The following is a 25811-nucleotide window of genomic DNA, read 5'->3' on the forward strand; positions in this document are numbered from 1 at the left end:
TATTGTATAAAGACTGTGTACTGTAACAGAGAACAGAGATTTGCAGTGATTCCAGCTACCATGTCAACAGAAAGAAATCTTAAAAGCTTGATGTGCTGTTGTCACACGGTGATGATCGTAAGCTCCTATTATGGTGAAGTGTTTACAGAATGGGGATTAGCTGAGGATAGGTGGTAACAAGCCCACAATAAAGACAGTGTGCCATGTGTGTCACTTTCATAACACAGGGGCCTGTTTGGTGACCCAAGTACAGATCTCACCAAAAACAACAACGATGTACAAGAAGAGAGACAGCGCAAACTGGTTTATGAACTGAACACATCCGGGAAATACTTTGCCTTCAAGGAACAGCTTAAGGTATGACTGAATTCAGTCAAGGTTACATTGAGAAAAAACAAACCAACATTGTGCCCATTCAGTAGTCACCACACTGTGTGCAAGTGAGATGGTACATCATGTTTTCAGTTTGTCCATTCATCTGTTGTCTGACCATCCATTAGTATGCAAATGATGCACAGGATAGAGTGCGTTAGTGGAGATGTAGCGCTCGAGGGTATTTACAATTGTGAAACATGCACGAGGCGAAGCCGAGTGCATGTTGCACTACATTGTAGATACCCGAGAGTGAGCTGCATCTCCACTAACGCCACAAAATAATCCTGTGCATCATATGTTTTATAAAATGGGTCGAAAACTAACAGCATTTTTAACGTACCTTTGTGGGTCAATACCAGTCAAAGAGTCAAGATGTCCGAAGATGTTCGTCCCAAACATTTACGCACGTCGCCCTTGGAAATCCCGCACATATAAGTACTGTACGTATAAGAGTATACGTACGCCACACATGTTATGCATACAAGAAAGGCCGGCCGGCAGCCCGATTTAGAAGTTGTTTACAGGATTGACAGCGCATATAGTAGCGCGCGACGCACTTGTAACAACTGATTGAGTGCGCACTGCTAGTGTAAACATTGTGACGTCAGGCCGTGCATGTTAGTGAGAAATTAATACAGGCACACGTGACTCATTTCAGCGCTTCCAATTGGCTACATTCTGGAACCCATTTTATAATATGTGATAATTATTTGTGTTGCTGTAGTCACTTGAGAATGATTTTTGACAGGAAAAAAAAAAATGTACTTTTTCCAATGTAATGAAGGTTTCGGGGCATAGTCAAAGCCAAAGTTGAAGTCTGAATCTGAGACCACTTATATGTCTGAGATTATTAACCTCAAACGTTTTGCAGGATTTTGTAATAACTACTCCCAACAGTCCTTTGCGACATTTCTGTCATGTAGCTTGTCGATAGTTTACTTGTTTCATACTATATCAGCAACAATGTTCTCCATCATGTGAAATTAATAATTTGCAAAATAAATCACAATAGTAGGAAAAAAGGAATTAGATTTCATATTCTTAAAGAGAACTGATTAAAATAAGAGATCAGAAATTACTTCACATGCAGGCAGTCACAATATATGTCTCTCCTGCTTTATTCCAGCACTCCGTAGTCAAGATTGTCAGAGAGAAGTACTTGCGAACCAGCACATTTGAAGACAAGGAAGAACTTCAGGTAGGCCTCTGTTTTTGAAGAAGGACATACGTTATGACTGAGGAGCATTTTATTAATCCAACGTTTTCCAAAGTTTTGTTCATTCTGTAATTCTAACAAAGCAGTCATTTGAATACCATATGGAAATTCAACCTATCCCTAAAGTAGTCTTTATTTGGTTGGTGAAAGTATGTAGGCTGTATAATCTCTGCTACATTAATGTACACTGTAGTATGCCGGTAGTGTTGCTTACTTGTATATATGTGATGAAACAATTAATACAACACCATTAAGAATCACTGAATCCTAAATCCTGTACAAGCTTTAAAGTTGTCATTCCATTTCTCTGCATTTTTCCGGGATTGCTGAAGAGAAATTGTCTTAAAGACCATTGAGGATTGCCATATCGAACATGAATTCATGTTGGAAGGTTCTAACAAGACAGTATCAACAGCATTTACTAGTAAGGTTCTGTGCGTGTTCAGTACCATGACTTCTTGAGACTGATAGATAATTTTGATCATAGAACATATGTTTAATTAGATAGTAAATTGTAGATAACTGACCATTTAATGTAAACACTGATGTCGTCTGTGCCTTGGGTCTTTTTTTTTTTTTGGGGGGGGGGGGGCAACTTCAAGTTCTGACAAGTTCATGTCGAGGAATCAGTCCTAGATTTTTAGATGTATTTTAGAAACTTTTAGATGTACTGTTTCCCGTAGGACATAAAGCATCTTACACTGTATGTCAATTTTTGACACAATCTGTTATCTAATTTTGATACCAATGCTGTCTTATATTATTAAAGTCAATAGGCTGTATAAGCAGATACAATGTGTACTCATTATTTGATCATAACACCATACTTTGCACATTCTTACACTTTAGTTACTGAATATCCATGAGGTGCATCAACAAATAAGATTTCTCCTGTTCCCATACCAACAGGCATTCCTTAGCGAGCTGTACGTCTTCTTGGTGGACCAGATGCATGTTGGGATAGGGAAAGTGCTGTCACTAGAGGATGAGACCCCAGTCCCGGCCCCACTCACTGACTCCGCCCAGCTCAAGCACTTTGCCCGGGAGGCTGAGGTTAATGACAACCCTGAGCTGGCCTCCAAATACTACCAGGAGGTAAAAATTGCAAGGCCCGTGGGGGTATGGATGGAGAGAAACATGAATAAATCATGATCTCAGGGGGGCATTTCATGAAGTGTTTTTGTCCGACAAATTTGTCTGACAAATTTGCTCTCAGCCAGTCAGATGCAAGGATTTCAGTAGCTTATAACAGTTTGTCACAAAAAAATATCCAAGAAAAGGATTCATGAAATGCCCCCTAGAACTGTATGGTCTTTTCCATTGCCCATGTTAATGCAGTGTTATTCGTTAGTTCATTCATTCATTCATTCATTCATTCATTCATTCATTCATTCATTCATTCATTCATTCATTCATTCATTCATTCATTCCCCTCATTCATTCATTCATTCATTCATTCATTCATTCATTCATCTTTTCATCCATCAGTTTCATCCATCCATCCACTCATTCATTCATTTATTCATTCATTTGTGCAGTCAATCATCCATTCAACCAAGTGTTCTGAGGCAAGGTCTGTAGTTAAATTCTTGACTTTGTATATATTCCCTCTTTTTGTATTTCTAGCGTATCGCCCGCAACAGGAATGATGCCGACCACTGGTTTGACTATGGCTGTTTCTGTCTTTACATCAATGATGTCGCAAAGGTTAGTAAATAATCTCCTTCATAAATAGAGTTCTTTATTCAGTGATGGAAATAAAATACTGTTAACCACTGTATTATGATATACACTTGACTCTCCCCTATATACCAAAGTAAACTTTAACGTGCAGTAAAATTTACCTTCATATATAGATGTCACTTAATGACTATTTGTATGATGCATCACATAACAGTGAATGCCTAAATTATCACTTTTAGCTAGTCCCGGTCTTGATCCCCGCCTTTGATGATGTACATGATAAGCCATTGCGTTGCAGACCATTTGCATGTTGACTAAGTTACGTCCTACCCAGAACACTGCTTGACCTTCCCCTGACTGACAAGACTTCATTCTGTTGCGTCACCAGGCGGAGGAGTGCTTCAAGGAGACAATCTCCATCAACCAGCGTCATCTCCATGGCCTCCTGCTCTATGGTGTGGTCTGCGCCATGGAGGACGGCAATGACGCCGCCGAGACGTTCTTTGAGGCGGCCACCTGTGTGGACCCATCCAGTGTCTTAGCCTGGACCATGCGTGGTATGGCTGCAATAAATGATCAAAACATACTGCAAACACTCAACTGTCATTGACGCATTTATGGTCCTATCACCTTAAATTTGAGTTACTGATGTGAAACATTCTTTCCTTTCCTGCTCTGCGAAGACCAACAAGACTTTTTTTTAAAGTTGTCTTGAAAAAGAAATGATAATAATTAACAGGACATTCCTTATGTATTGTCAGCTGTGTGCTCTTTTTTTAGTGGAGTTTATCTCTTTGTTTGCTCTTGTTTTGTTTTGTCTTGCTGCTGTATGTGGAAGCAGTTCCCTTTTGACTTGCTTTGTATATTCAAGAATATATTACCAAGTCATGTGTAAGTACATGTATATGCAGTAGCATAAGAGTCATGCACAGGCAAATACGTGCACATTGTGTTGCACATGGTAATCATGTGGGTTTGTCTACTGTCATTGACAAAGCACAAGAAGCATAGAGCAGGCCATATATCGAGAACAAACGATTTAGTGTCACCACTACCTGCCTTTCTTGTGTCATGAATTCTTCAATTTAATGCGTTGCAAATGATTTGATCATGTTTTCACCATCTCTACCCGTGGTAGGCCTTTATTACGATGGCATAGACTGTGACATCCAGGCCGAGTATGCACTGATGGAGGCACGTCGTCTCAACATGGCTCACGCGGCAGCCAAGCAGCGTACGGCCAGGGTCGCCAAGGATGCTGCAGCGGCTGCAGCTGCTGCAGCAGCAGCTCCCACTGAGGCACTGGACGAACCAGAATCCATTGTCCCACCTGCTGAGGGAGAGGAAGAGGCCTCTCCAGAGGGAGGCCAGGAGAACTCTGCAGCAGAGGGAGGTCCGGTGGAGGACACCGCTAGTGAGAAAGGTTAGGAAGAGATTTTGATAAATGAATAATGATGATATCCACCCATTGAAGTCTAGTCCCGAGAATACCCGGGCAGGTGTGTATGGGAAATGTGATATAGCAAAATCAGTCCGTCCTCAACGGGTTAGTAATACAGTGCTTGTATAGCACACATCACTACCGTATATAGTGTCTCTTGGTGCTTTAAGGGAGAGGGTTGGAAATAGAAAAGGAAGTCCTGTGCATCTTCAAAATAAAGCAAATAGTGGTAGAAATTTAATCAAATTCAGACACAAAATGAGAAAGTAGCAGGATTTTAAGTTTTGTGTTATTTCACGACATTGCAGTATCTATTACAACCACATTTGTAAATCAGTGTACCGTTTTCATGAAAGTTGTCAGTCTCTGACAAGTTCAGTAAAACCCTTGATTTTGATTGGCTGAGAAGCTCTGGTCACTGACTGTCACTATGGTGATTGTCAGAAACTGACAACTTGTCAGGGCTGACAACTTTCATGAAACGGTGCCTGCAGTGATGCACAAGTGTCCCATTGACCTGCACAGATATCTTCCATGAGAGACTTGTGTGGCAATTACATCATTACCTCACCAAACTGCATGGGTGTGTGTGATTTCAACCATTGTAGGTTTCACTGTAGGCCCAATTCTCCATCAAGGTCAAATGGGCATGGCATGGCACTGCACTGTTAACCAAATGTAGAATATATTTATCTATTAAGTCTATTTGCTTTGTTTGTTGTCTGTTTTTTTAGCTGTCTACATATCCTTAAATCATGGCAGCTTTTGCAATACCAATCTCCTCTTTCTTCTGTTTGCTATGTAATTGCTCCTTCAACTGTCTACATATATCCTCACATCGTGGCAGCTTCATTTCATATTTACCTCTTCAATGGAACACTGGAACCTGTGTGGAATGTATTCATGCTGCCATGGTGCTTGATTAGCCAATTCTATTCTTCGCACAGATTGTGCGTCATCCTAACTTGGTCTAGCATTCATTTCTGCTGTTACTGCAGAGAGCTCTGTGCCGACGGTGAACAAAGTCCCTGCCACTCCCACAGATGTTGGGAAGGGCCAAAACAAGTCTCCAGCGGTCAAGCCTGCACCTCCAGCCACCAACAAGAAGAGAATGTCAATTTCATCCAAATCAGGTAAGGCTCTAATTTTCAAGAATGTGGCTGGGATTAGCCCATAGGTGGCTAGGATTAGGATTAGAATAGAGCAGTTTAAGAGAGAGAGAGAAAAAAAAAAAAAAAACCCCACAAAGTTTTGTAATTCTGACTGGACTGGACTGGATTACAGCATTCATTGAAAAAATTGTTTTGTGACCATGATTTACTGAGCAAGATTTTGTTGTTAATGTCTACATTTCTCATATTGCACATACAGTTTGCATTCATTATATCTGTTTTGTCTTTGGTTTGGTTTGTTTTGTGTTTTTGTTTTTACTGTTTTTAGCATCATCTGTTCTGCCTGTCTCTATCACTTCTTTATGTGCAGTGAGACAATGTATGATGATAATGATCATAAGAAAGTTTCCATTTAAGATGTTGCCATCACATTGAACCTGACATGACCAATATAATGGCTTATTGCGATACAGCTCATGACACAGCACATGATCATCTGTGGAAGCTCGACACACTTTTGTGGCCAGTGGGCATTTGAATCACAGCAAAGTTCATTCCTCAAAAATCTTTTTGTCAGAGACCAAAGAGAGTAATCCTGTGCTCCTTGCCTCTTTACCTAGCAGTTTTCCTTGGATTTGAGGATTTCTCCTTGGTCTATGGCTAATGACAGATTAATCACAGAGAAAGTGAAGTTTTATGTGTGAGAGACTCCTTAGTAAGGCAAAGTACATAAGAGTTATGTCACACATTATGTTATGACATATACTCATAATGTAATACAGAGCAGTAGACTTGGAGTAGGAGCATTTTAGCCATTGTTGAATTCTGCTTTTTTTTAAATGTCAGAATATAATGCCAAATTCAGTTTCTTTTGATATCATGAGATGTGAATAATTTATGTTAACTAATAATTCTGAAGATACGGATCATAGCTAGTGTGTCATCAAACATGTCTATTACCCTTTAGAGAACTTTGACTCTTTACCAAATATGCTCATAATGGAATAACTTGCATGCATGACTTGTCATATCATTTTGTGGTTGGTTGTTGTTGTTGTTTTAAGCTCTTTCCTTGGATGTTTTTTTTTTTCTTTTCTTTAAACATTGGTTGCATGAAAACTTTTTGTTTGTGTGTCAGAGTGTTGTTTTTTTCTCAAACCTTGTTGGTTGTTGCCCTGTTTTATTGCTCAGACTCTCTTCAGTCACTGAACCAAATCGGCGCCAAAGGTAACACAGGTTGATGGTCAGGGCAATCTTCTACTAAATGTATATAATTATGTAGTTCATCTGTAATGTATGCATTTTTTCATTTTTTTTAATTTTACTGCAATGCTGGTTAATGCAAATTTTATATCTGTCACAACTATTTTGACTTCTTTTCAATATGATTTAGAAAGCAGGGACAAAGTTGTGAAAGCTACTGTGTGCAAGCATTGTCAAAATGCACAATTGGAAAAAAAAAAAGAAATCCCCTTCTTAACATCAAGTCATTTTAAGACAAAAGTAGCTTCATGTTGACTACTAACAATGAAAACTGCAGCATTACAGATGGATACATGTGAAGGTGCATTGTTACCAGGGGAAGGCTCATTCGTCATTTTGTGCAACATTTTGACCACTATTTTGTATTGGATATATTTAGACATGGAAATACAAATATGACAACACTAATCCAGTTGTAATATTCTAGACAAGCTTCAAATCTGCCTCACTGTACTAGTGTGTAACTTGCTATTTGCATTTGGAAAAAAAAATGTAGACACTGTAGATTTCATTACAAATCCAAGTTCAACCTTATTATATTTGTAGGAGCAGTAGCTCTTAAAAAAAAAAAAAGAATGCAGGAATAGAGTACATTCTAGATGGGAAATGCTGGGACCTAACCAAACTCCATATTATGTAATCCTTTTTTCTTTTTCTTTTTTACTTTTCTTTGATTTTGTTTGTTAGGGCTTATCAGAATAATACTATGTATATATTTGGCAATTTCAAGTAACACAAAAAATGTTTTAAAGACACTAAAGCAAAGCAATAGAATGATAATGATGAGCATGCCTTAAACTACTCTGTACCTTTGTGTCACATACCTAAATCAGCTAATATCCTGTGTGCCAACTAAATCAAATATCAAATATCTTTTCAAGCAATTAATGTTGAAATTAAAACTGATACCTTGATGACTGTGCCACTAATTTTTAAAACTGAAATAACCATGTGAACTATCAGTACACTCATTTGCTTCTATTCACATCTGTCCTTAATATGCACTCTGACATCATATACATAATTTTATGTATATGTGAATATGAAGAGTTTGCTTGCAAAACGAGTTAAAACTCCTTTCTTGTAAATTTCAGATATTTGTGATTAAGTCTGCTAGAAACAAAAAATTAAAGAGAAAGATTTGGGACGTTTTTAATCATAACTTCAAGACTAGTGAGGTACCACTGGAAAGGTTTTATTTTGCTCTATCTGATGATGGACTTACTTTGAAATGATTTAAAAATGGCTTTAACCTGTTTTGCAATGAAACTCTTCATGTGTATAGATAATTTGACAGATAAAAAGAAATAATAGATACTTGTATGCGTACATATATAAGCAAGCAAGCAAGATTGTACACTTACTTGAATACACTTTCACGCTGTAATCAAACAGTGGAAAGCATAAACTCTTATCAGGAGCAACAGCTTATGATATCAAAATGAAATCACACAATAAGAATGATAATTAGAACAAAAATGACAGTGATGAAATGATAATCATCGTCATCATTATAATGATGATAATGATAATAATAATAATGATGATAATAATAATAACAATAATAATAATGATAATAATAATAATGATAATAATCATATCATAATAATAATAATAATAATAATATATAGTAATAATAATAGTGATATGTAATATGATAATAATGATAATAATGATAATAATGATAATAATGATAATGATAATGATAATGATAATAATAATAATAATGATGATGATGATGATTATAATGATATTGAAAACAAATAACATTTATATGGTGCTCATGTGGTCCTATAGAAAAATTGGAGATGAATTATGAAAAGATGAATGGAGGAAACTGGCAGGAATAAAACCAAATCACAAGTAAAGTTTTAAAAACAAAGAAGTGATTAGTTTTGTATCTTGCTGTGTAAGATTCTTACATTAGTTTGATCATGGACCTAACAGAAAAGGTCCATGGTTTGATCTACCACTGTTTAACATTGACTTCAGCAAGTACACGTATGTACAGTGAGAGATTCCTCACTTTCAAAATCCACTCATCTTGACTATGCAGGTCTTTGACCGTCTTCTTGTATCAGTTTTGTCGACTCAACTGCCTAAAATGCGACTGTCATTATTGAGCTATGCATGTAAATCATTTGTTGCTAGCCAGAACACTGCAAAAAACATAAAACAGCATTAGTCCCTGACATAGCCTTGATAGGATGACAAAGAAAACATTACAAAATATGACATTTTAAAAAAAGACATTTATTGAAATGTGTGATATTCAGCAAATGTGAAAGTTAGATGAGTTCTCATATACCATGCACCTTTTAAATCAACAGTTAAAGTGGCTATTGTATTGCAATATAGTTGGTAGCATTTCCTTTTTAAATCACACTCCAATTCTTGTTGAAAAAGAAAAAGAACCGAGGAAGGATACAACTGCCATGTACCAGTCATTTTATCCTGTCATAGTAAATTCCATGCATAAGTAGGAGCAAAAACTGAAGTCATTTATGAATGCTGCAAATGTGCAAAAGAATATAAATTTTATCTGTTGATGCCATGCACCTGAGAAAATTCCTTTAGCGAAGAATGGTCACTAATTGCAGATCACAAGATGGGTCTCGTGGATATCATATTGCAATCTGACAGAAATGTTACCACAAAAGCATTGTGACATGTAAATGTACCCATTGCTGTAGTATGGCTCCTTAACTTATCATCGTGTTGGTGTCTGGCATAGCTAGAAAAATTGTCATTGTTGTTGTTGCTTGTAGGCATGATGTTTTTGTGTGCTCATGTTTGAAAACAATGCCAAAGCTTACATCACATTGCATATGAAAAGTCTAGCATTGCAGTGGTCATAAATGTTTGACGGTTATCCATTCACTATCGGACCAAGATCCCAAGTTAAGAACACAGGGATGTACATGTCATCGATACAGATTTCGGCTCCTTCGAGATTTCAAGTTATGATCTTCTGCAGCCCGTCGTTATCCCAGTGTGATATACTGGAGCTGAGCATTAGGGAGTGGTTGTACACTGAATTCCTACCTGTTGCCCCACCATTTGTTTTGTTGTTTTCTTTCTTTGATCTCCTAAAGGTGTAGTCCTGCACTCATGATATGATTTGGTAGCCATCAGTTAGTCAAACTGTTACATTTGTAACTATCTGCAATATCTGCTGTGAAAGTGTGGTGTGCTGTATGTGAATAATATACAATTGAAAGCTAATAGTGTTCATACCTACCAAAATTCAATTCTTTTGCACAGCTTTTAATTTGTTCATCTGTCATTGTTTGCTACAGTTACCCAAACCATTCAGTGCTTTTTCTTTATTTTATCTCTTTTTTTTTTGCTTCATCATGAACCCATGAACCCCACATAATCGTGTGTGAATGCATTACATGTGCTACCCAAATATTCATGTTACATAAGTTCAACCCCTTCGTCAAAAACATCATCGTCATTTATTAGACCCCAAGCGTGTGGGCAGCGCCGCCAGCGGTAGGGCGGGCAGCGTCAGGGCCAGCAGTCGGCCGGGATCTGCCGAGCAGGAAGCCGAGGGGGCGGGGTGCCCCCGGGAGAGCACCCCAGTCCCGGAATCCAGCATATTCATGATTGCTGTAGAGTTTCTGCTCGAGGTCAAAGGCATGCAGGTAGGTTGTGGCAGCTGATCAGAGCTAGAGAAATAAATGTCAGCATTGTGTGTGTGTGTCAGTGTACTCTACATCTTATATATTTCATGAATGGAGACTTGTAAGACAATTTGCAAAAATGAGAAATGTTTATCTCTTTTGGGGAGAAAAATATTAATTTCCCACCTTGAAGCTGATATACAACACAGTTGTGTTGTGAGAGACAAATATTTTTGTCAGTTGTTAATTTCAAAAACATCATTAAACCCATGAAATGTGCAAAAATAGTAACACTGTGTATGAAATATACCACTTGTAAATAAGTTCCAATCAATATCTTGTGTATTTTGTTTAAGTTTTTATATTTCAATGCACACCAAGGAAAGAAGCACAGCTACAGTTATTACCAAAGAACTGCACAAGTCTTTTTTTTTCAGTTTCAGTCAGATACTAAGAAATTTATCAAAAGCTAAACAGAGTTTGGCTTGTTGTCAGCTTTCATATATACCAACATTCATTGTTAACAGGCATGGCCTTACTCCGAAGAGGACAAAATTGAGTAATATATATATATATATATATATATATATATATATATATATATATATCTTTTTCTTTTTTTTCAGAAAGTCTAATATTTATAATGAGTATTAATGATGTACAACCAAAAACACAGCACTTTTCCATTACTGATCACTACATGATTTATTGCATCTAATTTTCTGTGCAGTAAACACATTCCAGTCGTACAGAAAATGATTACCTTCCGTCTTAAGAGATGTATTACGTTAAGATTTGTGTTCCAATCGTGTCTAATCCTAGTTTTGTGAGCGAGCCCTCTCCCATGAGCTCCTGGACCCAAGAGGTGGTCCCACCTCTGCCTACCATGTGGCCCTGGCCAGACTCAAGCTTCAGAAGAAGGAACTGAATGAGGCCAATGAGAGCCTGAACCAGGCCTTGGTCCTGAACTATCAGGTGAGATGACACAGTGTTTGTTTGTTTGTTTGGGTTTTTTTGTGTTGTTGTTGTTGTTTTTTTTTTTTGGGGGGGGAGAGGTTCTGGTCCAAAGATCTGGTAATATTTTACATCACAATGTGTAAAGAATGTTGAAAAGCTATATACGCCAAATATTTTGCTAGGTTTTTATTTGCACAAATTTGGCGAGTCAGGTACTATTTGCAAATTTAAAGACATGCTAAAATATTGACTCTGATTCCAACATGAATGTGACATGCACACATACATTTCTCCATTCTTTTTTTTTTTTTTTTTCCAACTTTATTTTCCCAATTCACATGCTGCTTCATATACCAAATACATGCAAAATAATGAATAGTACATTATGGAAAAAACATACATGTATAACATAGAAAACTATGGTATAAGAGCTTGCCATTTGCTCACATGAAAATCTAGACGATTCTTTTTCATAGCTATGATGCGTTCTGTATTTTCCAAATGCTTCATAGAAAACAGAAACGGATTTAGAGTTGGAATGATATTTTTGATTTTACAAGAAAATATAAAATATTTTGCATAATAGATAATTGTATTCACGAAATGTCCCCTTCCAACATGCAAAGTTCCAAAACAGATTTCTTCATCTGTGAACATAACATTGCGGACATTTTTAGCTTTGAGCCAAAGAAATACTTCATACCAGAAGGATGACACATGGGTACATTTCAGAAATAAATGTAATAATGTCTGTGGATGAGAGTCACAAAAATTACAAAGTGCAGAATCACTGATACCTATTTTACATAGATAATATTGAGTAGCGATTTTTCTATGTACGAACTTAAATTGAAAATTACGAATTCTGTTCTCTATCGATGATCTATAGATCAAAGAAAATCGAGACTTCCATAACAAAGAATCTTGTAAGTTCAACAGTAAATCAGTTTCCCATTTTACTTGATGGTCTGTCTCTGAAAGTGTGGTTTTATGATTCTTTACAAAGTATGGGTAACAAAAATTTGAAACTCTTTTGGATTTAAGAAAATTGTTCAGTAGAAGATCACAAGGATTCGAAAGTAATACAACACTTTGACAATCCATATTTTGTTTTATGGTGAATTTCCATTCTTGAGGAATTGCATATACTATTGAAAAATAAATCAAGAATGACCCTGGATTAAATTTCTGTGATATTTGGTCATAATTCATGAAGGAACCATCAGGGTTGATAATATTTCCTATGTAAATCATGTTTGATTCAAACAAATTTCTAGAATAAATAGGCTGACCATCAACTAAAATATGGGAATTAAACCATAATGGCTGTGAAACAATTTCCTTGAATTTAACTGGATTGTAGTACTTGTAATGACACCATGCAAAGAGAACATTGTACCAAAAAATATCAATATTATCATTTAGAATAAGGTGCCGAGATGAAAGATTCCATTTAAAGAACATATCACCGCCCATAGTTGTTACATACATTCTAAGAAAAACTTTGTGTTTACTCTCATTTTCTTTATCAAGGTACCTCTTTACCCAAGTTATTTTCATACCAGAGGTAAAAGATTGCAGATGCGGCATTTTCAGACCACCCTCATCATAATCATTATACAACAAAGAACGTTTTATCTTATCGTTCTTATAACTCCATAAAAACCCAAAGAATAATTTTTGAACCTCATCAAAGAAAGATGGAGGAGGATTTGGCAATATACTTAAAGGATAAATCAATTTTGGAATTATCAAAGATTTTATAATAACAATTTTTCCATAAAGTGTCAAAGATCTACAATTCCACAAATTCAAAAGTGCTCTTATTTCTGCAATTTTAGGTTTGAAATTCAAATCATAATCGTTGGTACAATCAGAGAGGGGAATCTTTATTCCTAGATACATAAACAAATCTGTTGGCCAAATAAATGGAATGTCTCGACACAATGTTTCTGAAAAACCTCCAAGTCTGACTACATTGCGTTTCTCAAGGTTTATTTTTAGGCCTGACATTTCTCTAAAACTATCCAACACTCCAATACATTTTCTTAGATTCAATTCATTCGGCTTCAAAAACATAATTGTGTCGTCTGCATATTGACATATTTTCACATCTATATCGTATATTCTTAATCCCTTGATTTCCTCATTTTGTCGCATTAAACAGCCAAGTAACTCAACTGCAATTATAAAAAGATATGGAGATAAAGGACAACCTTGTCTCACTCCACGTTGTATATCAAAAGATTTCGAAGAAAACCCATTATTTATTACGCAACCCTCAATTTTGCAGTATAGCAATTTGACCCACTGAATAAAAGACTGATCAAAACCAAAGGTATAAAGAGCATAATATAAGAAATCCCAATCTAACATATCAAAGGCTTTTTCAAAATCAATGCTTAAAGCAATACCTTCCATGTTATGCATTTCACAATAATGTTTTATATCAATGAACAACCGTATAATTTCTCCTATGTATCTACCTTTCAGGAAACCATATTGATCCCTACTTATTATATAAGATAAAACCTTTTTAAGTCTTTGGGAGAGAATTTTTGCCAAAATCTTGTAGTCACTATTAAGAAGTGATATTGGACGCCAGTTCTTTAAAAGTAACAGGTCTTTACCTTTTTTTGGAATCAAAGTTATAATGCTTCTTCGCATTGAATGTGGAAGAGATTTTTCCTCAAAACATTTATTATACATAGAACATAACAAATCTCTAATCTGAAACCAAAATATTTTGTAAAACTCGATGGGTAAACCATCAGATCCCGGTGTTTTATCGTTTGCAAACGACATTATAGTTTCATAACATTCCTTCTCTGAAATCTTTCCCCCAATGAATCGTTCTTCATTCTGATGCAGTGTAGGTAACACCAAATTTTTAATTGGATCAACATCTAATTTTTTCAGATTGTCTTTGGTATATAACCGGAGATAAAATAACCTTTCTTCTTCAAGAATATCAGTTGCATCGGTTAAAATGCCATTGTTTGTAGATAATCGAGAAATACACTTCTTTTGAAAATTTCTCTTTTCCAAATTAAAGAAATACTTAGTATTACGTTCACCTTCAGCAATCCATTTGGCTTTGGTGCGGACAATTACACCACGCACGACTTCTTCCTGTAATTCTTCATATTCCCTTTCTTTCCTTTTCAGATCATTCAATAACACATTGTTATCATTCAATTTATCTGTATTACGCAATTTATTAATTTCTGATTCTAATTTACTCAATCTTTTCTGACGGACACTTTTATTTTCTTTTGAAATTTGAATACACTTTTGTCTTACTTTGTATTTCAAATATTCCCAAGTCTTTATTGGGTTCGAATCTTTGTTTTCAGTCAAAACTAAATCTACTACACTTTGTATCTTTTCCACATTTTTTGCCGAAGCTAAAATAGATGTGTTGAGTTTCCAAAATCCCGGCCCCCGCTTTGCAACGGACTTCATTAACATCAAAGAAATCAAAGAATGGTCCGTTTTATATCCAAAGCGGATATCACATTTTTCAACTGAAGTGGTTAAGCTTTGGGATATCAAAAAATAATCAATACGACTTCCTATCTTACTGTCATGAGACATCCAAGTGTATTTCAATTTTGATAAATTAAAGGATCTCCATATATCAATCAAATCAAAATCTAACATTATATCAGTTATGGCCTTGAAGCATCGTGGATGATTTTGGATCAAATTCGGAAATTTATCTAACTTAGCATCTAAAATTGTATTAAAATCACCACCGATTACATATGGTTCTTCCCCGTGCATTGCAAGTAGCTTATGCAGATCAGCAAAAAAACTATCGTTGTCATTATTGGGGCCGTAAATATTACCGAGTGTTAACAAATTTGCATTTAATTTCAGGACGACCAACAATATTCTACCATTGTCATCTCTAACAGTGTTTACTATTTCAAAAGTTGCAGAAGGTTTCAGAAGCATACATACTCCTGCACTGTCAGATCGACCATGGTTGAATATGATTTTATATCCCCATTCTTGACACCATCTTTTTTCTGAATCTGGTGAAGAATGCGTTTCTTGTAAGAAAATCACATGATAATCTGAATTTCTTATCCAATTAAAAACGCATCGTCTTTTAAAGGGGTTTCCAAGTCCCCTCACATTCAAAGAACAGAGTTTGATATCAATTGGCTCACTCATGACGTACGTAAAACATTCTCACAGTATTATACGGATTGTACAGACAATATGTGAGAAGGAAATTGGCATGTATTTTCATTCCGAAACTCAAAAGGCACAGTATGAACAAGTGATGTGAATTGAGTTTTTGGCCTAGATTTGTAGGCAGATTTGAAATGAAACAAAGCAAAAAGCACCACCACCCAAAAGAAACCGTAAAACACGAAAATTGCTGATTTGCGATTTTCGTTTTTCCGCCAGCACACATTTCCGTGGCGTGCGAAAAGGAGCTCGTCATTTGAGTATTTTTGGCCTTCTAAAACAGCATGAAATAAAATAACTCACATTATTTGACTTTGTTATCTCGAGCAAAGGATCTATATAGTGTGTCGTTTATAATAGTTACGTCTCTGTGATAGCAATTTTGTCTTTTATTCTAAACATACATTTTACAATAGACGTAATGGACAGAATAGCTACCTCCATAGAACATCATTCTATGCACTAAAGACTGTACGACCTACACTTTATGCAAATCTGACAACCTCAGTGTTTTCAGAGAACCGGGGGAATCTTTAGGGCCATCTTTGTACTTGATAAGTCTTGGTACCGAGTTCGGGATGAAAGCGAACTTGTTTTCCTCCCTGAGCTTTTTCACTTTGACCATGAGCTGCTTGTGTTCCATCCGCGTGTCTTTGTGTACATCGTCGCTCACGCCCACTTTGGATCCGCGAATGGTGACACCTTTCAAAACGGAACTACGCTTCAGAATCGCTTCGCGATCAGTGAAACGCAGCAGCTTGATATGGATGGGGCGTGGTCTCGAGCGGCTACCTTCGTTCCCAGTAGGGCGGTGTACACGTGGTGTGCGATGGGCACGCTCAATCTCCACCTCACGCATATTCAGATGAGTCGCCAAGAAGTCGCGGGCATAGGTTACGCAATCCTGTGATCCATTCGACAATTCTTCCCCTTCTGGAATCCCGTGTAGTATGACGTTGTTCTGCTTGCTGCGGTTGACAAGGTCAACAACATTCCTGCGTAGCTCATTTACATACTCAAGGTCGGCCTTTACTTTGCGAATTTCCCCAAGATCTTGCTTGATTTCTCCCATTTCTGTCTCCATATATGACACTCCATGTTCAAGGTCAGATATTCTAGTGTCTAGGCTTTCAATGTTTCCCTCTATCTTCGTGACTTTTTCGGAGATAACATCAATTTTTTTGCACATACCATCGAGCATCGACACCTTTTCTAGAATGTTACGTAGTAGAGACTCGGTATTTTCCGTACGTACCTCAGCAATGGAAGGTGATATGGGAGTGGCACTTTCACTTACTGTTTTCTCTTGGTCCGCTTCTCCTGATTTATCCTCAGAACTCGACACACGGAGACGTTTGAAACTAAGCATGGCTCTTTACTTTCAGGAAAGAAAAAACTGTTAAAGCTTGGTCCAAATGAAATTAGGCCGTCAAAAATAATGGTTGAAGCGCAGCTCCAAATTTTGCGTCCTCTCTAGCTCGACATCAAGCTACATTTCTCCATTCAGTAATGTGCTCCATGATCGTGAAATCATTGAGAAGTCCCAGAAAATTAGGCTCGCTAAATGTATGGCGTATACAGTATATGATCGTGCTGATAACAGTACAGGGCATGCATTGTGACCATTTTAGTTTATTTGAATTAGATTTAGGTGTGGGGAATGTGTTATCACAATTGCAATTGCAAATATAAATACGTGAAGAGTTATCAAGTTCACGAGAGTGGCAAAATATAATTTTCAATCAAGTCATTAACAAGAAGTGTATAATGTTTATTTCTGTAAGTCCAGCAATTGTCATTACGTTGGGAAAGACAACAGAAGGATTTTCCTCTCCTTTCTGTTCTCAGAACTAAGAAATTTGTGATTCAATTTAGAAATGAGATTTCTGTGCACAAATAGTCAAGTGAATATAAAGTTGGTCCTTAACTCTCCATCTTTGTGCAGGACCCAGATGCCTGGTCTATCATGGGCCATCTGCGCTATCTCCAGGGCAACTGTGAAGAGGCCAAGGACTGCTACGAGAGGACGCTGTCATTTGTGGCCGACGCCCGAGAGATGCATGCAATATACCTCCGACTGGCATCCATCTACCTCCAGGATGGACAGGTTAGCATCATAATTCACTGTTTTGTCACAGCTTCTTTGCTAACATATATGTCATATGCTGATTAATTACCTCCGCCAAGGGAGGAGGTTATGTTTTCATCAGCATTATTTGTGACCGTGCACCTCAAAACGAACATAAAGTCGCACACACTGATTTTGCGTGAGGACTGAAAATAAGTGAAATGGGTCAACCTAGCTGAACTTGACTTTTTCATATTTTCTGAAAGAGCGGGTCGTCTTTTACATTATGCTAAAATTTGGTATCATAAAACGGGCAGGAAAGTATGTTTTTTAGCAGTTTATCTCGAACATTTTTGGTAGAGTAGTGTGATTAGGTGTGTCTTTAGAATCCCTTTTTCATTTCTGAAAAACCTTGTCCACACTCTTCACTTTCAACTCTAATAACTTTTGAAAGGATAGGGCTGCTGCTTTGAAAGTTGGCATTGATTATGAACAGAATGTGTTAATGAGGCATGCTTAATTCCAGTTTAATCTGATAATCTCTTCATTGTTGTTACTCTGGTGGTTTACTTCCTGTTTTTTGTCCCATTCATCACACAGCCAGCACAGTTTGGTAAAGATTAAGCGCTTGAATAGACACTGTACTTCAGAGCCTCTTTTCTCAGTTCACACTTTTCCTGAGTTTGTGCTTTCTTTCCAATATTTAGATAGGTTAGGAGAGTCCATTTGATTTGAGTTATACATCATTTTAAAGCTTAAAGTCTTCTCTTTCAGAATATGGTCTTAATTAAAAATTCATGTCTGACGACTTTTTGTTTGTTTTGAGGTGCAGGGTCACATTTGTTTGTTGGTTGGTTGGTTTGTTGGTTAGTTTGTTTGTCAGTGTGCAAAATATCTCAAAAAGTTCTGAACGGATTTGAATGAAACTTGCAGGAAAGGTAGAGCATGACACAAGAAACAGATGACTAGATTTTGGTTGTGATCCGGCAATTTTGATGGATTTTATGAAGGACTTTTGATGTTTTGACAGGCAGGGTCAATGAACTTGGGAGTTCAAGATGCGCCTTTTTTTGTGGTTTGCACTAAAGTGCATGTTCTAGTTTCTGCTAGGGCGAGGCGCACTGCACAGCTGGAAGTTGATGACATAACAAAAGGCTTCTATATTGGGAAACTGGGCAATTTTCAGCATGCATACGTATTGGTGGATATCACTGATCTCTATGAAAAAACACGATCAGTGGTGGAAATGAGCTGCTTAGTGGAGGTCTGCACTCTTATAGTGCTACTCTAGTTTGATATGAGCACCTAGTGATATGCTTTTCATCTTCTGGTTGTTTTTTGTTTGTTTGGAGTTTTTCTGTCGCTGCAAGCCATTGTGTGTTTTCAGAGTTATTTTTTCATGTTACAATAGCAATTAATGGACATTGCAGTCATGACATCAGTTCTTGTGGAAAAAAAGAGAAGTTTCAAAGCAGAGAGTAAAATGTTGGCCGACTCCAATTTCAAGGGAAGCAGAGGAGACCTACACTTCAGTTAAACTGCAGTGACAAGCAAGCATGATTTTGTTTTAAAATATAGCATTCATTCTCTTTTTGACAAAGTCATTTGCACACATACATCAATTCAAAAAATTGTAAGTGCGCTTATAATATGCATGCCGTTGATTAAGTTATCACTTTTCATGCTACAGATAAGTGTGCATCATTGAAACAATCGCCTGACTGATGTAAGGTGTTTTACTGCTCAAAGAATTAGATTGCAAGAACAGTTTTCTTAGTAACTATCAATTTCTTCATTTTTGTTGATTACTGTGATATGTATCATGTCTTTGTAGTATGAGCAAGCAAAGACGACGTTCCTCTTGGCATGCAAGAACTCCCCATCCTGCATATCTTGGCTTGGCGTTGGAATAGCTTGCTATCGGGTGAGTATAACCCCCTCTCAGAGTCTGTGCTACCAAAGTAACAAGGCTAGAGGTGATTGCCTTATCTTGATGCTCCTGTTGTCGGTGAGAAGGGGGGCTAACGCTGATGATTTGTGGCAGCGGGGATTGTGCTGTTTGGGGTGGATTTAGTATAATATCATGCAACCATCAGGAATGGCAATGAAGGGATCCATGGGAATTGAAGATCTCAAGTCTCTATATGTATTATTTGTGTGTTGTTATTTCTTTCAAAGAACCTCCTTCAAAGTAAAGACTGCACTTGTAAGAATGCTCACTGAAATTCATTATGAAAATTACTTCCTTTGCCATTATCTTCTAATTCTCCCCTTTTTTCCAAGTGACATGATCATTGTATCCGACAGGAATTTATAGCACAGTTCTTGGAACAGTTTATCTTCAAATATTCTTTTTGAAATTCGTTGCAAGTTAATAACAAATTTCCTGCTTTTGGTATGAACACACTTTAACACTGTAATGATGTAGTACATGTAGAAGTGCCATCAAGTTCCTTAAAGCATTTTCTTGAGATAATATGAACAATACCATGGGAGTGATAACATGCACTAAATGAAAGAACCTACTTGAAATGATGATAGGGCACACTTCTCAAATAGCATGCCATGGAAAAACAGTTGTGATGTTCTTACCCTGCCTCTTAAGTTGACTTACAATGAATTTAGTAGACAATTGCCATCAAGCATTTGCCAGAGTCTTGAGATACTATCTTCTCTGTTTGCTTTGTTCTAATGACATGAAGGAAACAATGAGTAATGTTTGCTTACTGTCATGCTCATTTCCTGAAGTGACCAAAACTCTTACTAGCTACAAGGAAATACTTTGACTGTTTTCTGTTAAATGCAGTGGAGCATACAGTACTGTAAAGGTGGAAATTTTCACGCATTTCGCACAACCAGAAACCAGCGCAAAAATAAAAGCACACAAATATTTTTGCTTGCACTATATGTTCCAGTAGTTGATGTCTTGATTCCGCAGAATTAAAAATACGCGAAACTCTTCTTACCCAGCCCAGCACGAAATATTAGTCGCGTGAAAATATCCACCTTTACAGTATCCTTTTTTTAAAAAATATATATATATATAAGAAGCTTATCTGTTATACCAATCATGTTTCCAAACTGCTGTCCATACAGCTTGGTGAGCTCTCTGAAGCAGAGGACGCCCTCTGTGAGGCAAACATCTTGAACAACAGCGACCCCGAGGTCTGGGGCTACCTCTCCCTGGTGTGCCTGAGGACCGGACGCCAGCAAGAGGCTGAGCAGGCCTACAAGTACGCTCTCAAGGTTGGACTCTGTGACGAGGACCTCCTCGGAGAGGTGCACGCGGTGCAGGAGGAGGTTGGATTTGGCAATCCTCAGTTTTAGAGGGCGCTGTTTGCGAACTTGAATCCTGGACTAACATAATGTTGACTGGCTAATGGGGCAAGACAGGCAGCTAGGACAAAAATGCAAGAATGCTTACTGTCAAAACTGTGGAATGCGCTCATGAATAATTATATGGTCAAATGTATACTGCAACATGTCATACAGCTTTGCCTTGTGGGTGCAATGACAATTTCTGTCTAGGAAGTCACTTTCTCACAAAGTTCCATCACCTGTATTCTTTAATAAGGTTACTACACTCCCAGGAAAGGGACCATTACTGTAGTCGCATTTTGTGATGTTGCAAACAAGCCCTCATGGAATAATCATTTCACAGGCTCGTTGCAAGGGAGGACAAGGCTTTCTCCAGAATGTATTAAAAGTGGTGGGTGAAGATAATCAATTTCCCTTGTGGGGTAGTGTATTGAAACCAGAAACTGCATCTGCACCTGTGTTTTCATTTTAGAAAAGATATTTGCCATCATTGATAGTATCAATGATTGCAGTTAACCATTGACAGCAACAACTTGAATGCTCAGACTAACTGTGTGTCTTGTTGCTTCTGCCCTAGGAACTTCAATGAATGCATTTTTACAATTGCTGTCTATGAAATAGGACACCAAAGTACTGGGACTTTATTCATTCCAGTTTATTGTAGCCAAACACAGTGATATGCCGTACAACCAAGTAATTGTGTCATGGTGTACAGACACTTAACTCACTCTACCAGTCATTTCATTCATTGATAACTTAATCACTTTTCATAATGAAACAATCCTCTGTGTGTGAAGTTTTCCCCCCTTAAGCGTGGATGTCTGAAGTGTTAGCATTTGTCATGAAAATTGTCATATTGGGCTTGGGATCAGAGAGAAATGTGGTATATGAAAAGTCTGCGACAATAACCCCCGATTGCTTCTCAGTTACCTGCAGCATCAAATATATGAGATAAAGCAAATGCATGCATCATTTATACACCAACATAAATATTCTTCTTGAGTATTCTGATATTTCCGTCCACTTCAAAGAACATTCAACACCTATATGCAATCTTTCAAGACTTGATAATATATTTCTTATGTCATGTACATATGTAAGTTGGGATTTTTTTTGTTTTCACTCTCTGTGTAGATATCCTTCATACCATGTACTGTGAATACTGTTATCTCCATATGTAAGAATATAATGTGTATAATATAAAAGCAACCCTCAGCAAAGGTTTTAATGGACATGGACTACATCTGTGCCTTCATCATTGCTGGATTTGATTTTTATCACACATTGTTGATGTTTATGTCTTTTTCTTGAGGGTGCTACATGACTCTACACATGAAAAGTGCATTGAGAATTGCCAAATAACATTCCTACTTACTTGTAGTGGAGTGCCGGCCCAAATTCATTCTCACTCAACATCTTGATCCTTGTGATGAAATGAATTGTTTTTCTTTAAAAAAAAAAAAATTTAAAAAAATTAAATAAATGAATTAGATAAATGAATTAGATGTAAAGGCCTCGCACAAGAGAAAAGGCATTGTCACCTGCCATGCAACTCCACAAGCACATATTGATATAGCATATATGATGTGAGTTTGTGTGTGTGTGTTTTCATGTGTATCTGTGTGGAGAGCATATGGGTTTCTGTTGTATGGAAATACCAGCATGTGAGTGCCATGATTGCAGAGATGTCATTGCTGTGGTTCCTCAAAGAACATCAAGGATAAAGACCGAAGTGATGTATGACAATATCCATTAACCCTCTAAGAACATTTTGTAACTTTCATGACCCTCAGCCATGGCCTTTCTCTTTTCACATTTTGTTCATAACTTTATCACTACCATTACAGTACCTCCACATTCTCCCATTTGCAAAGTGATGAATCAATGTATTAATATTTAGATGTTCCCTGGTTAATCAGATAGTTCATAGTAAAGCATTTAAAAAGTGGAAACATATCTTAAACATTTCAAAACAGTGTATGCCTGTAAACCTCCATTTTTTTTTTCTTCACAGTCTTCATGAGTGATTGAATAGCACTATGACAGTGTATTGTCATTAAAATAGAGAGAGAGAGAGAGGCAAACACACACACACACACAACAGACTGTGTTCATTCTGTTTGATAACAGTGGGACGTAGCAATGGTGGTCATCAAGCTTGAAACAATTGTAATGAAACACAGACACAAAGCAACTGCTTTAACAGAAGAAGTTTCTAGAAAAATGTTTCCTTCCTATCTTTATTCATCACTGGCTGAAAATATTTCATTGCTGCTACAGATAAGACCCCCTTGCACCCAACTATTCTTTAAAAAGGTGAAAAAATACATGTACTTGCATCATCCCACTGGCATTTCTCAGGTTGCTCACATGTTAAGTACAACTTGGAAAGAATCAACATTTTGCAGCGACATAAAAATCAATACACTGTTCATGTGTCAATCCTCTACGACAATTGACTTACGTGACATAATTTCTTTAGAAAGGATTCCTGGCCAGAGGTGCAGTGTACGAACATCATATGAATGTTTTTTTAATTCATTTACGCTCTGTGCTCTTCTTCTTTTGCCTATGTGTACATACACACACACTGTGACATGGATGCCTACCTGGCAAGACAACAAATAAGAAAGCTTTCTCATCACATATGTGACAGGTTAAAGTTATTCTGGAAACACTTTACACTCTGCCAATATCAAGTTCACTGTCAAAACTTTATACATGAGCGCATCAAGTAAGGTTACCACAAAAATAGGCATTCATGTCCTATAGTTGTTGACACAACTCTCAGAGTAACGGGTAAGTGATACGGAACTTATTGATATACAGTATTGTATCAATTTTACCACAGGAAGATACAAGGTACCCATATACAATGTGTACTGGTAGGGGTGGCAGCTGATAGGTGAATGAAGCCCTTAGTTATCCAACCAGAAATATTCTTAAAGGAAGAAGGTACCATATCGTATCTTACCATCTTCTTTTTCCAGGGAAAACACAGTTTCCTTTCTCATTTTTTTTTGCTCTCCTATAGCATCTCTTCATGATACATTATCTCTTTTTTTTTTCAAGAGACAGGAAAGGGGCTTATCTTTGAGCTACGCGTTGCCATCTACAATCCAAACACCAGCAAAGTCCCTTCCGAGCAAATGTAACATGATCACAAATCTGAATGAGATGAATAACTGGCACATTCTGGTCAAAGCTGCACCTACATGCAGTGACATATGCCACTACCATGAACACACATACACACCGTATCTAGTGTGTGTTGCCCAAGTATCAATTCCAGATTATCTCACATAGGACCACGGAATTCAACTCCTTCAATGCAAAAACTATGCTTTGCATCCAGACATGATTTGCACATAATGAAAAATAGAAATGCAATAGTTTAAATTCACACTATTTACACAAAATGTATGACTTTAATACAGCAGGGAGACCCCTAAAAGCCTGTAGGAACACACCAAGCTGCATCTTGGTGCTCTTTACTTGTATAAATAAGTCAAATTATAAGACAAATTTCAGTAGGATCACCTTGAATATCAATCTCTTGTATGAAGGGAAGGACCTTCTTGATTGTTTATCAAAAATCACATTTGTCATATACAATGATGCAATGCACAGAATTAATAATAATAAAAGAACAATCAAACACAACAATAAGCGATTAAGAGATAAGTTGACCTCTTTCAACTTTGATTCTAATTGTTTCAAGGCATGACAAACCAATGACTGATACTCACAACTGAATGTATGATGAGAGAAAAGCTTTTACTCCAAATAATTAACAAGCCAAGAGGTTCAAGAACCGAGAGATAGTGGTATTGCAGTTCTCAAAGATAATGATTCATTTCAATTACAAAAAAAAAACCAAACAAATCTAAGAAAGTAACAGGAACATTATTCTGACAAAAATAAAAAGCACCTACGATACAAGCTCCATAATTGCTTTTTCTCCCTTGGTCATGGCAAGATGATGATGATAAAATCAAACTAGCTCTTGATTGAACTACACAGGATTCCAAACAGACACATATCAGATTCCACAAGTTTTATTCCACTCTAAGTCTTAGCAGAACACAATCACCTTTACAGGCATGTGGTTCCATTTATTGCACTTTTCAACTGGCCATAACAGCCATATATTATGTATAACTCGTCTCAGTACACATGAAAAGGTAAAATTTGGATATTTTCAGCATTCACATGTCACAAGACAGGGATTCTTCTTAGGGGCATCGTCCTCAGAAAATTATGTTGATTGAATGAACACAGAATATCAAGAGAAACTGTAAACTGAGCAAATTTGGACAGACTTTAATAATCTTTTAAAGATTTTTTTTTTTCTTTTAGTTTTGGTCAAATTCAATGAAATCATTATGCCATCCATACAAGTTGGCAAATATGCATCATGATGGAGGAATGTCTCTCCAGTGGAAATGGAAACAAAAATACACAAGCATGGCATATATCTCATTAAATAGACACATTCCCTTATTTCTTGTAAATCAAGCATGTTTGGGAAATTATCACTCTGTAC

At 37.0% G+C, this 25811-nt stretch overlaps 1 protein-coding gene across 1 annotated transcript in view; it reads left to right on the forward strand.

The window, feature by feature from the left end:
- LOC139709924 (cilia- and flagella-associated protein 70-like) overlaps positions 1–21699 on the forward strand; it is a 33500-nt gene extending 11801 nt beyond the window's left edge. Inside the window, 12 exon segments of the mRNA XM_071621880.1 lie at positions 228–357; positions 1502–1573; positions 2501–2686; positions 3218–3298; positions 3663–3831; positions 4413–4697; positions 5714–5848; positions 10520–10740; positions 11542–11694; positions 17825–17986; positions 19782–19871; positions 21044–21699. Of these exon segments, the coding sequence (XP_071477981.1) occupies positions 228–357; positions 1502–1573; positions 2501–2686; positions 3218–3298; positions 3663–3831; positions 4413–4697; positions 5714–5848; positions 10520–10740; positions 11542–11694; positions 17825–17986; positions 19782–19871; positions 21044–21274 (1915 nt within the window). The 3' untranslated portion in view covers positions 21275–21699.
- The last annotated feature ends 4112 nt before the right edge of the window (positions 21700–25811 follow it).

Source organism: Diadema antillarum, unplaced genomic scaffold, assembly GCF_040938485.1.
Source record: "Diadema antillarum isolate AM-2024a unplaced genomic scaffold, OU_Dant_1.0 seq00001481_RagTag, whole genome shotgun sequence".
Lineage (NCBI taxonomy): Eukaryota > Metazoa > Echinodermata > Echinoidea > Diadematoida > Diadematidae > Diadema > Diadema antillarum.